Here is a 13,309-nt window from a genome sequence, read left to right on the forward strand (position 1 = left end):
GCTTTAAAATCAGTCAGGTTACCAGGTGATGAATCATCTGTCTGATAAAGTAGAGCTGTTTACAGTCCTTGGTTAAGCGTGATAAGCACATATCATATCAATGTCGGTAAAGTTCTTACTTCTTATAAGTCAACAACAAAAGCTTGTGATTCATCTGGACTTATATTGTCAATCAGCTGAGCTCATAGAGCAAACTTTCATGATCCAGTTCTGCAGATGTACAGTGATTGTTTCCAAGTTGTTAATAAATAGACCAGTATATGATTCAGATCATCTGCCTCCTCCTCCCTGAAGGTCAGAGGTCAAAAGACACATGTTTTACAGATACCTTATAATTGCTCGATAAAGCATCTGTGAGTAAGTCACAGTTTAGAAACACCTGATTAAAAAGTGGTGGGTTAATATGTTATTTCTACAGTTACATGTGTGTTGAATGTAACTAATTGGTTGGAGCAACTCATTTTCTCTTCTGAATATTTATATTGAGTGAGATTAATTAAAAATAACAGCAGTAGTTATAACGAGGCCTCGACATTATGAACTCGCTGTTTAACAATCAAAATGTAGCCTCGTTGTTGCACAAGTGTTTGCCAAGTGGGTTCAAGCTGCCACGCAATGTGTTGCACAGAGGTGTTTGTTGTTACTATTTACATACTGCAGCTACTTGAACAAACTGTGAATCATATATTTATCTATGTAACACCTTAATACTCATGGTTATCTGCATGGGTTATCTATCGGTCAGTGATTTCTTTGAATGAACAAAACTAGCTCAGATGAAAACATCATTATTTTTTCTCTATGTCTTTATATAGTCTGTGTTTATTTATTTAGGCCTGTTTATTATGAGGTACTGCCTGACAATCTAGTCTATATATGCTAAACTATAAATATACTTCCTCACTTCATGGTTTTTATTGCTGCAACCTAATAACACATTACAATCATTTTAAGATAGTATAGTTTAGAACTTAACTTTGTTATTATAAACAAACTTTTATTTACTAATTCATCAAATAGTTAAATGAGAGCGCTTTCACTTTGCATAAGTGATTATATATTTTTACATTCTGAAAACTTTGTGTTTTACCTTTATCTCTATTGTCTGGGACTTTAAGAATACAAATGCTTCTGCTTTATGCTTCAGGGTGAAACAGTAGTGTTCAGACTGAGTTCAGACAGGTCGTCTGGTGTTCAATAGAAATTCCAAAACACGCCCTGCAGCCTCTGAGTCAGGAACACAGATCCAGGAAGAAGTAGGGAAACTTGCTGACACAGAGCATGTCACCAAAACTCAGCAGCTCGGCTCTGTGTGGCAACAAAATCTATGGTGAGAAAAAATTAATGGTGATTTTCGACCATCCTCGTCACCAGTGACTATTATTGCAGCGTTGTTACTCACAGGGCAGCCGGTTTCCCCAATCTGACCTGGATTTGTACATGTTCTTGTACCAGTTGTTCCTCTGAGTGCACACCAGGGGGCCGTGATGTGCAGTCTTTCAGAAAAGCAGAAGCGATAACATCCAAACTTAGTTACTGGACAGAAGTGACAAAAGTCTGAAGAACATGTTGTCCTCACAAGGTCCTGACACCAGTTGATGCTCCAACAAACTTTTTCTATTTGAACTATTACCCTCTCATTTTCTGATTTCCATGAAGTGGAGTCTACCTCCTGCATATCATAGACACACTATGCATTTCATACAGTTTCTGCTGCTTTGTTCAATGATGAAACCCTTTTTTTCCACAAACCTCCGGAGAACCCGAATCTTGACAATAGTCCTGTTAGTCACTGATATTGAAAAGGGTTCTATTGTTTGGAAAACTAATCCCCATTCACTCATTTGTAAATTGTCTTAATTGTGTAAATACAATCACGATGCACATACACACAAAACAGCAGAAGAAGAGCAGAGACTTCTTTTCAATAAAATCGGTGTTTCTAGCTCAGAACGTGACCTTTTTCTATTTTGAATCAATCCATTGACAAATATTTGTACTCATCCAAGTTACCTCATGCCTTTTATTTGTAGTGTACATAACTCTGGTTTCCCGACATCTTTACGTCCTTTCCACAACCTCAACAATTACACAATCTCCAGTAAAATGATAATTTAAAAAAGATTTGTGTAAAATAACTGAAGCAGAGGATTTTCCCACTAACACGAAGCACGTAACGGGAAAAAGATGCCGCAGACTTTATGTAAAATTGTGAAATAACAGAAGTACTACATACAGAATATGGAGCTTTTATGTCATTTCTTTCTAGTTCCCGCAATGACGGGAGTTTCACAGAGAGAGAGAGAACATGAGATCATACAGAAACCAGGAGGAGACAGAAAATCTAATCTGCTAGAGGAATCATGCCAAAGTGGCTCATCTCATAAATGCTGAATATGGCCCAAACTGCACAAAAATAAATTAGGCTCACCTTTAGCACCTTTGGTTGATATGTGGTATTGCTATGGCATTTGTGTTCTAGATCTGGCAAACAGGTGTGGACCCCCCCATCACTCAATGCAATAAATGGGCCGGATGAGAGAGTGACAGTGTGGGCTAAATCTGGGCTAAAACAATTTTGCCATGTGGGATACTGAGCTCTGCAACATGCTAGACGATCATGTTTTTCCACACCTCTGTCTTACGATGGATCATCCTCTTGGAAAAAGAAGTGTTTAGACTCCAAACAACATTGTCTCCACCTCAGCTGACCGATTAAAAAAAGATATGCAAACCATTTCTCAGAAATTAGCCTTTGCAAGTCAACAGGGGAAATTTGGTTACATGCTTGGCTTTGGGGAGTGTTAAACTGTCATGCACAGGGTTCCTCCTGCAAGTGTATAAAAGGGGAAACCTCAGCAACAGCTCACAAGGACCCACATGTAAGACGCTGACGCCGGACAAAAGGGAAATATAGGTCTTGTTTAACTTTGGAGCTTTGTCAGAGAGGAAGTCTGTGTTCGTTGACGATTGACTCCTGCAGACTTATACATACCGCCAGCCTCCTGCAAGATGTCTCAAAGGAAGTTGCTGCAATTCTCCACAGGAGCTCTGCTTCTTCTCCTGCCCTGGTTTGGTGGCCTGGTCCTCGGAGAGATCAGCAGTGACTTTTCCAAGTGCCTTGAGTTCTTCTATGACAGGTCTCCGCCACAGGGCATCAATGCCGCCTGGTACCAGCCGATATGCCAGCGCTACAAAAACCAGTATCACTTTGCCAGCCTGTATAACCGAGAGCATCGCACACCACTGTACTCTGCCTACACACTCGGCCCTGCAGACGGCAAACGTCCTAATAGCACTTGGATGTACGAACCACAGGTAAGTGGAAAAACAGTGAATGATGTCCAAGGGCAACCGTGTCCTGTAAATACTACAAGTTTTCTGCTCAGTGTTACTGTTTGAGATATGATGTGTGAGGATAAGCTGAGAATCTTGGGGACAACTAGTATTCTGAAAAAGTGTTACTCAAAGAATTTAAAGTGCAGAGTTGAGTGAGTTGAAATAACTCGGAAGATCACCCGGAGAAATCACACTTAGAAGTAACATGAGAGGAAGTGCAGCAGAAGTTTCTTTTTGCTTTTGACTCCAAGAAAAAGGATAGAAACCCTCTAACAAACTTTAAATACAAAAATACTCTCTTTTGTTTCAAACTGTATTTAAATCAGGAGAGTTCAGTTAAAAACACTGAAAAGACTCACCAACTTAACTTTTTACTTTAATTGGTAACACACAAATTAATTAAGTTAGTATGAATTACAGTTCATACTCGTGTTGATATAACTTGTTAAAACTTTGTAACTGTTGAACAAAATGTATTTACTTGCGTGTTTCCATATGAAGTCATTTTAAGATGAATTAAAACCAGTTAACCATTTAAAAACCAGGCACCATAAAAGAAGAAAGTGATGTGGTATAGATGAGATCATGATAGAAAGTTTGACAGTAACGACTTGATTCACTGATTCAGATCAGGGCAAAATCTAATTGGATTACACCTCCAACAGACAGCTGATCAGAGGAGGTGGAGAGAGTGAATTGTGACTGAATAGAACGGAGATAGTCGTCCATATTGAACTTACTAAGCCTCAAGACACTCTTTTTGACATGTCTCTGTGTCTCTCTGCCTGCGTTTCTTTTAGTTGGCGTTTTCTCGCGCCAGTTCTGAGATGACACATTTTCAAATCCCCCTGGACCAGAACGTGATCGAGAGCCAGGCGGTGCTCCAGGACTACAGACAATCCAACTTCACAAAAGGCCACCTCAATCCCAGCATGCACCAAAAAACGAAAGAGAACCGTGAGGCCACCTTCACCCTGACCAACATTGTCCCCCAGCAGGCGGGCTCCAACTCTGGCCCCTGGAGCCGTCTAGAGGGGGCAGTAATGAGACAATTCACTAGGTTCTGTGAGGGCCCGATGTATGTGATCACGGGGGCCCTGCCTTATGAGCTGCATGGAGCGCGCTGGATCAACAACAGAGTGTTTGTTCCTGAGTACATGTGGTCCGCCTACTGTTGTCCCACCTACAAATCTGACCTGCCTAAACCTGAGCGGACATTTTTCCCCACATACGCAGCAGTGGGAAGAAATGACCCAGACAGTGGACAGGAGATTGTGCCAGTGAACCTGAAGGTGAGGAGGTCGGCGCGAGGTTATGATGTGAAGCGGATGAATTTGACGGCTCTGGAGGACATCTTGGGACAAAGGCTGGGGATGCCCATCAGTCTGTTTGCTGGACAGTGCCGCAAATAAAGAATATTTTGCTTTAAATGCAGTCGTCACTGCATCTCCTGTGTTCTCATCCTTTCCTGAATGACATTTTTTGATTAACCTGGATCAGATGATTTTGATTGAAATAGTTTTCCCTCGTCAGTATTCTGTGATATCAGGGTGATGATTTGAGAAGTGTCTTTTAAGAAGTTGGCAGATATCCTGAAGACACAGCGTAAACATGCAAATCAGTCATTTAGATTTTTTATTTGACAGTAACAACGGGTGACAGTGCTTTAGCATTAACTTTCCTGCTCAAACTTTATGTATCAGCGCCTGAGTTTTATGTGTCCGGTTGTCAGGAAGTGCAGACACACGCCCCCTAGTGTCACAACCTTAGTATAGCTTATAGTTGGCTGATGATGATTGGAAATTGATGTTTCTGATAAATATGTTCTTGTTATTCTTGTGCCACTAAACCTGTGATCATCAATAAATCCAAGCTGTGTGTGGCAAGAAGCCTTCTGATGAATTGAAATATTTATTTCTGAACGATATGATCAAAACACAAACATACAAAACACCAAGCTGTCAATAACATTGTCAGAGAAAAACAAGGTTAACATGAGGGATTTATGAATATAAAGATTTTCAAAAAATTACCATTCATTGTTCATCATAAATAAGTAAAAGCTTTGTACACCTCCAATTAAAATGGCTGAATGTCTGATGTTTGTTTCTCCTCCTACAGAGAAACACCTTATTCACCTGTCGCCCTCTCAGCTCTGCCTTCTATATTTACTCAACAAAAATCATTCACACACGTTTATGCTTCTTTAACTCAGCTTCATTTCACATCCTGTCAGAGTGTAAGAGACACGATTCCAAATCACTGACAACCACATCAGCAGGTAACAGTCACTTTCAGCACCTGGATTCTACCACCTTCAATTGAAATCTGTTTATTTGTGTTTCAGCCGGAGATTTGAAGGAGAGGTTTTAAAAACACTGATGGTTTTTCAGTTGCTCCACGTCACTGAATCCTGTCCCGCAGTTGGAGCACTGCAGTGCTGCCTTTTCACTGCTGTGTATGAGCTGGTGTCTCTTTAAGTACTCCACACGGCTGAAGCGTTTTCCGCACGCCTCACACCCGTACGGACGTTCACCTGTGTGGATCCGCTGGTGCCGCTCCAAATTGCCAAGGCGACTGAAGCTGCGTCCACACTGTGGGCACCGGTGCGGCCTCTCCCCCGTGTGCACCAGATGATGACGTTCCAGCGAGCGCGAGTGTGTGAAGCGCTTCCCGCAGATCTCACAGCAGTGCGGCCGCTCGGCAGCGCAGGCACACTCATGGTTCTTTAGCGCCCAGGAGTGACTGAATGTGTTGCCACAGTGGGCGCAAGGGAAAAGGCCTTCCTCTGCACTGCTGTTCTCTAAATGGGCGCCTCCTAGTGGACATGGGTGCTCCTCCAGCTCAGCCTCTGCGGTGAAACCTCCTCCACATTGTGGGCAAAAGTGAAGCAGGTCACCACCACCCTCCTCCTCCTCCCCTTCGCTCTCCCCGACACTCCCAGGAGCTGACAAGTGGGGCGGGTGCTCGGACTCTCCATGCTCCGATACATCCTCGCCCGTCATATCTGCTGCTTCCAGGTCGCCCTCTCTCATCTTCTTCGACCAGCCTAACCTCAGCTCTACTCCTGCACTCAAGCTGTTCTTTGCCCTGCCTTTCCCTATCTGGTCCTCTCTCTGCAGTGTGGGCGGCTGAGGCTCCAGCTCTTCATCCTGCTCCATGCCATCGAGACCTATGTACTTGGGTGGCGAGCTGAGATCGCTGCCTCGAACCACATCTGGCTCGGGGCTGACAGGCTGGGAAGCCGTAATGGCAGCCTGCTCACGGCCTCTCTCAGCCCTCAGCGCAGACTCCAGACCCCTCAGCTCATCCACTGTCATGCCACCCTCTGACGGCTCTGATGCTGAGCCCACCTCCCAGTCCTCCTCCTCTCTCTTTCCTGGATGAAGGGACGGGGGACGATCTGACAGATCTCCTGAGAAGAGACAGAAGAGGAGAAACAGGAGTTAGAGGAGAGATGTGAAGGAGGGAAAGGTGGTGAGAGAGCTGGCATGGGCAACCATTTACACTTTCAACTACTGGTCTCTGAGTACTACACTGGTATAATGCTCGCTCCCTCCATTAGTTTGTCCTGGGCTCATTACCTTCGCTTTGGGCTCTGGAGCCTGTGTGGAGGATCTGGCTGGACAGGTCGATCTTCATAGCCTCCTTTAATAGCTGTAGAGAGGCGTGCTGATAACCTTCTGTTTGAGAAAACTACATAAAGGGAAACAGAGTTAAAACAACAATCAGCAGTAATCTGGCAGAATACGTTATACAGTGATAAATGTATAGGCTTTTGTTTATCATAGCCTTAAATCATGGTTGTTATGTTGAAAAAGAACCTGCGATTAAAGTTTTGTGTTTGGTTATATTTCTTAAAGCTGTTTTGTAGTCATGACAACACCGTGACAGACTTCAAAGGGAGGCTAATAGCACGTTAGCACATTTAGCAGAAGAGTGGATCTGTTGATGCAGATGAATGCATATGTTAATTTGGGCAGCATCAGAGGTATCACTCCTACAACAATATTCAGTATATTCTTCATAGAGGAGTGAATGATCTCCAGAAAAAACACACGGGTGATCGGGAGGAAGATTTGGTCGGTCAAGTGGAAAATGAATTACCTATTTGACATTTATGTTAAATTAGCATATGAGTTATTGAGTAATGGTCAGAATTTTTTTTCATGAGGCAGTTCCCGAGAGTGTGGGAAGGATGAAATACCCCAAAACATTGTGCCTCTGGACATAGGTTTTGTCGGCATGGAGGAATAAAAACTGTAATTGTGCTGCTGTTGCATTACACTGTTATAACGTGTTGGTGTTATGTTTACTGTATTTTTGGGAATTTGTTTTTCTCATATGTGTGGTTCAATCTGTGTTTGTGATACGATGTTGTTGTTTTTGGCCTCAGGGAAGAGAGGAGCTGTGTACTGCTGCAGCTGGTGTACCTGTTGGTTTAGAAAGCTACAGGTTACGATAAATTCCCCTTTTCAAAAGCCGTTTATGCTAAAAGTCCTCTCATAGTGTGAGTGTGTATGCTACAAAAGCCTACGTGTGTCCACAAGCGCCATATAATAATCCCAGCCCACTTATACACGTGGTGATAAATTGCTTTTTTTCTGGAAAAGCATGATGAGTAAAAAAGGGGGGCCAGAGAGAATAGCCCCCAGGCCAATAACCACCTCAATCTGCCACCGGTGTCCTGCCATGTGGTCATGCAGTGGAATAGCAAACAGCTTTTCACCTATACCAGTAAAAGCTCACTGCACTTGAGATGTGGAGTGCCGTACTCAACGCAGCCCTCTGGAGGCTAAATATCAAATCAGTGGCCTCCCTTTATCCACTACATCTCCGCAGTGATTTGATGGCTGAAGAACACAAGCGAAACTGTCTCTGTCTCTTTGTCTCTGTCTCTTTCTTTCTCATTCCAAATGAAGCTTCTGAGCAGTGCAGAGATGCTGTGCCACTTTCTCCTCCTACTCCTCCTACTCCTCCTCCTCTGAGAAAGACCATCTCCCTCACCTCCTCTTTGATGTTGGCCGTCTCCTCCCCCTCACCGCTGAGGCTGCCCTCCCCTGCCTCGTCCTCCGCCATTCCTCCCTCATCCTCTTCATCCCCAGGGAACTGGATGAGGTACGTTTCCCTGGCCTCCTTTCCCCCTCTTCCTCCTGCTCCTGCCACCATCCCCACAGCTCCTCCTCCTCCTCCTCTTCCGCCCCCGCCACTGCCACTGCTGCCACTGCCACCTCCACCTCCTTCTTCCTCCCACACACCTCCAGGCCAGCCTTTGCCATGGGCTGCTGCCGGGCCCTTCTTTGACTTGCCTCCTGTGGAGAAAAGAGGGAGATAAAGTAAGGGTGGGAGCGAGATTGAGAGAGGAAGGAGAAGTAAGGAGGGGAGGGGGAAGGAGAGAGGGAGGGAACAGGGAGACAGGAAGGAGAGAGAGAATGAAATATGAGAGGGAGAAAAGGATGAGTGGGAGGAGATGATTGGAAGGCCAGGAGAGATGAAGGAGAAAGGAGGGTGTAGAAGAAGGAGACAAGGAGGAGGGGATTTGAGAGGCAGAGGAGAACAGGAGCGGAGGGGAGTTCGAGGGGAGAGGGAGGGGAGCAGGGGGAGGAGAAGTGAGTGTGATGAATGAGTGAGGAGAGAGGGGGCATAGAAGGACAGACAAGAAAGCAGAAAGGAGAGAGAAACATGTGACAGAGAAAAGAGGAGAGGGAGGAGTAGAGTTGGCAGGGTGTAGGGGAGGAGAGGGAAGAGGGGGTGATGAAGAGGAGAGAGATAGACAGAGAGGAGAAGTGGAAGTAGAGAGATAGTGTGTAATTATAGTGGTGGCGGAGAGGAGCGGAAGAGGAGTGGAGGGAAGGAGGTCGGTGTGGGGAGGGGAGGAAGTGGGAGAGTGAGCGTGCAACGTGATGAAGGAGAGAACAGAGCAGGAGGAGGCGGAGGCGTGTGGGGGAGAGGAGGGAGAGGGCGTGAAGGAGAGAGGAGCGGGAAGGGGAGGAGGTAAGAGTTGGAGAGCGGCAGAGAGAAGTGAAGGAGGTGGGGGGAGGGAGAGGAGCAAGGCAGGAAGGGAGCGGGTGTGCAGAAGCACAGAGGAGTGGGAGGGACAGAATGCAGGGAGAGAGAGAGAGAGAAAGAGAGGAGAGGGGGAGGTGAAGGACAGAGGGAGAGATCATGAGGAGGAGGCGGAGGAGTGAGGCAGCGAGGGAGGGAGGGAGAGAGAGAGGAGGAGGGAGGGAGAGATCAGCTCTTGCCAGATGGTTTCCAACAAAACAAGTGCGTCTTCACATAAGCCCCGAGTGAACAGCAAGAACCCAGTTTCTCACATCAAAAAAACCCAAGCACACTGAAACATGGAGGTGGTTTGCAAGGTGTCGAATAACTGTAGCTTTATGTAAACATGTGTGCCACAATGTGGAGATGATGTAACCCTCCCTGATGAGGAGGAACTGGTCAACCTCAAGCCAGCCTTAGTGATACTTACGGGCCATGTCAACTTTGCGTTTCTGGCGCCCTCCGGTTCTCTTCTCCTCCTCCAGCCCGGCGTTGCGGCGGTTGGCCGCCCAGCCCATCCCGTACTGGCGCTCGGTCCTCAGCTTGTTCTCGGTCAGCCGGAGCCGCAGCTTGAGCGCGTCGTTCTCCTTCCTGTTGAGGGACAGCTCCACCAGGTAGTCGTTCACCGTCTCCTGGAAGAGTTTGCCGATCTCGCACACCGACGCCCGGATCAGACTGTCCATGACAGCCGTCAGATGCGTCTCGAACGTGGTCACCGTCTCCTGCATCATCATGGTCATGGGTGGATGAACGGGAGCGGACCTGATGGGGTTTGGACGACAAGTTAAATGTTATTTTCACGATGCATCATCACATTTGAGGCAGTTTCTCAGCTTGGATCACAGAAGTTCCACATTGTATACGCGGTTGTTTGAGCTTTAGCTTGTGAACATTCACAATATAGACCCGTGTAATCGATGTCAGCTCGAAAAATCGACTTATAAGTCGTAAGTTGCCAGTTATAGCGACAGTGAAGCGTGAATCACACTGTAATACATTGTTATTCAATCTCTACTATCGTTCATCCACATACTACGCGTTACCCGTGATTTAAAATGTCAAACGGTGGAGTTACAGTTTAATAAATACTAAAATACATCACCTGTGTCGGGGTAGCTTCTTGCTAAACTTGTATAATGGATCTACATCCAGCAGCGTAGAGGCGGAGGAGCAGCAGCCTCCGTTCGGCTGCTCAAGTCAATGTGTTAGCAGCTCGGCTAATTTAGCTTCGTGTTGCCTCCGAGGGAAGCTGGCGGAGTGGAGGCGAAGCGGAGACCGACGCCGCGGGTTCCCTGCTCCCGGCGGAGCTCGCTGGTTGTTAGGGTGAACGCAGCGACGAGACGCGGCGACAAAGGAAAGCACCGTCCAACTTCTGCCGCCTCTCGCTCGCTCGCTCCCTCTGCCACTGTTTTCCTTCTCGCCTCCTTCAGCACCGCTGACTGATGTCTGACCGCACTGCGCATGCGCGGTACCGTAATTACCCTACACTCCAGAAAGGCCGCACCCAGGAAATAAAAACGCACCCTGCGGATTTTTACCGGCCAACTGGACCCAACTGAAGATAATGTTGGGAAATCAGTCCAGTATTATATTCAATATATATGTTCAACATTTACATGACTGTTTAAAGGACTTGCATTAAGTCTAGTCTGCCTAATCCAAAGAAGAAGAAGAAAGACTACGCACTGATATTTCTCTCATAATTTTCTGCTTCATATTTGATATGAACTTGTGCTGAGGAAAAAATACTTTACACCACAAAAATAAACGAATTTCCAGATGTTATAATAGTAGTTGTGTTCAGCGTGTAATGCCACCGGGATCCTCCAGACCGAAGAGAAGCGCTGTGGTCAATTCACTCGCATGTTTTGCACCCCCCCCACCTCCTTTCCCTACACGACCAATAGCAGATTCAGTCTGTACTTCCGCCCCTGTGTGTGAGACAGCTGATCCCCTCCTCTCTTCAACCACCTGCAACCAGCAGTCAAGATGCCGATGTTTGTGGTGAACACAAACGTGGCCAAAGGTGACGTGCCCGCGGCGCTGCTGTCCGAGGCCACCGAGGAGCTGGCCAAGGAAATGGGCAAACCTGCACAGGTAGGCCGGGCTCAGCTCAGTCCTGTTTGTTTCCCTCACGCGACATCTCCTCAAACTGAGTTAACTCCGACCTGTGCATGAAGCCTGAATGACATTTAGACCAAAGTTACAGTAGATATTCTCTACCTTCTATTGGATGAACGATACACACGTTTACCTTGTGCAATTATGCAAACACAGTCCTGATCACAGACTGTCTGTGGTTCTGACAAATGTTTGAAGAGCGTTTGCAGGAGTTAATGATCGATGATTTCACTGAACCCACAGGCTGACCTCAAATGTTCTGTCATGTCATACACACTGAGGACATCTCCAAGCACCCTTGAGGATGTATAACAAATACTTTGAAGAATGGATTTGTTATGAAAGCCCATGTCCACCACTTTATTGAAGAAAAATAAAGTAATGACTTATCAATTTAGAATAATGAATGATCTCAAAATAATGACTCTAATATGATATAGAATGGACAACATGAATAACACTGTGAGGCTTGTATTGTCCTTTTTGTACATATTATTTGACAAATTAAATCAATTTGTTTTGCAAGTGCCACAGGGAGAGATGTTCTGATACAATGTTTTCCTTCCGATACCTTGACTTTGCAATTTGGTCCAATACCAGTGCATTAAAAAATTAAAAATTAAACAAGTTGTTTGTACAACCCTGTAAAGAAGTGGTATCTGAAGGGTATATAGATTTGTGTACTCACCAATGCCCGGCCCTGCATTTTTGAGTGTATCAGGCATTTCCAATGTTTTAGTTTTGGAGTATCTCTCCTCAAAGGCTACCAACACGCTTAAATAATTCAATATCTGAAAATAATAAGTAACGAGAAAGTTTAAAAAGGCCAAAATACTCAACAACTGACACCACTACCGATTCATCCAGTGTGAGCTGACTTCCGTTGTTTATATATTTGCTTTTGTTTACCAGTATATCGCTGTGCGCATCAACCCTGACCAAATGATGATGTTCGGAGGAAAGGGAGACCCCTGTGCGCTCTGCTCCCTTCACAGTATCGGAAAGATCAGCGGCGCTCAGAACAAGAAGTATTCTAAACTTCTGTGTGGTCTCCTCAACAAACACCTGGGCATCTCTCCTGACAGGTAGAAATGCACTGAGATACCTTTATGTTCACTGCTGCCAGTTTGGATGAGTAAAGGCTGCATGGGGAAACTCGATGTGAAAGTCCAATCCGATTAACCCCATCCCTTTGTGTCTATTTCAGGATTTATATTAACTTTTTTGACATGGATGCAGCCAACGTAGGCTGGAACAACAGCACCTTTGCCTGAGACGGAGGTGAACACGCTGACATAGAGAAACCATTCCAATAATTTGTAACATGTACAATTGTAGTCGACAGTGACTGAAAGAAGAAGCAGACACCTGATACTGTACGCCTGTCTCATAAGCACTTAGCAGGACCCTTAAGCTTTGCACTTCCCTGTTTTAAATGCAATAAAGTTAAACATGTCAACAATAAATGAATCACTCTTTTCCTTTAGTCTCCAGCCTCATGAAGACGCACTACATTTTTCCAAACTCAGTTTTTGCTGTGAGATTCAACCCTGGGAAATATCCATTGAATAAAAAAAAAATGGTTTATGTTGTGGTTATGTTAAGGAATTTATGTTTTAACCTGCATTTTTTTGTTAGTAAATTTGCGGGATTTCCCCAAAACTACTGGAAGGATTACCGCTGAACTTGGTGTAAAGATGTTGCATATAGGTCAGGAAAGAATCCATTGAGTTTGGTGCAGATCTGGATCAGGGGGTGGATCCAAAAATTTCCTTTCTTTTTATTGTGAGATTTTGCAACAATT

General features: G+C 45.1%; 3 protein-coding genes across 3 annotated transcripts; 2 read left to right on the forward strand and 1 right to left on the reverse strand.

Moving 5' to 3' along the window:
* Positions 1-2,849: 2,849 nt before the first annotated feature.
* Positions 2,850-5,230, forward strand: LOC128446295 (endonuclease domain-containing 1 protein). The gene is made up of 2 exons (XM_053429307.1): positions 2,850-3,318; positions 4,140-5,230. Exons 1-2 carry the CDS (start codon positions 3,013-3,015, stop codon positions 4,749-4,751), a joined length of 918 nt encoding a protein of 305 aa, XP_053285282.1. The 5' UTR covers positions 2,850-3,012; the 3' UTR covers positions 4,752-5,230.
* si:dkeyp-121d2.7 (zinc finger and SCAN domain-containing protein 5A) lies at positions 5,216-10,818 on the reverse strand. The gene is made up of 5 exons (XM_053429305.1): positions 10,487-10,818; positions 9,815-10,146; positions 8,347-8,651; positions 6,924-7,035; positions 5,216-6,754 (listed from the first exon to the last, which is right to left on the reverse strand). Exons 2-5 carry the CDS (start codon positions 10,122-10,124, stop codon positions 5,709-5,711), a joined length of 1,773 nt encoding a protein of 590 aa, XP_053285280.1. The 5' UTR covers positions 10,125-10,146; positions 10,487-10,818; the 3' UTR covers positions 5,216-5,708.
* A 472-nt stretch (positions 10,819-11,290) lies between these two features.
* Positions 11,291-12,971, forward strand: mif (macrophage migration inhibitory factor). The gene is made up of 3 exons (XM_053428939.1): positions 11,291-11,481; positions 12,418-12,590; positions 12,713-12,971. The coding sequence occupies exons 1-3, from the start codon at positions 11,374-11,376 to the stop codon at positions 12,777-12,779; spliced, it is 348 nt and encodes a 115-aa protein (XP_053284914.1). The 5' UTR covers positions 11,291-11,373; the 3' UTR covers positions 12,780-12,971.
* The last annotated feature ends 338 nt before the right edge of the window (positions 12,972-13,309 follow it).

Source organism: Pleuronectes platessa, chromosome 8 (genome assembly GCF_947347685.1).
Source record: "Pleuronectes platessa chromosome 8, fPlePla1.1, whole genome shotgun sequence".
NCBI classification, from domain to species: domain Eukaryota; kingdom Metazoa; phylum Chordata; class Actinopteri; order Pleuronectiformes; family Pleuronectidae; genus Pleuronectes; species Pleuronectes platessa.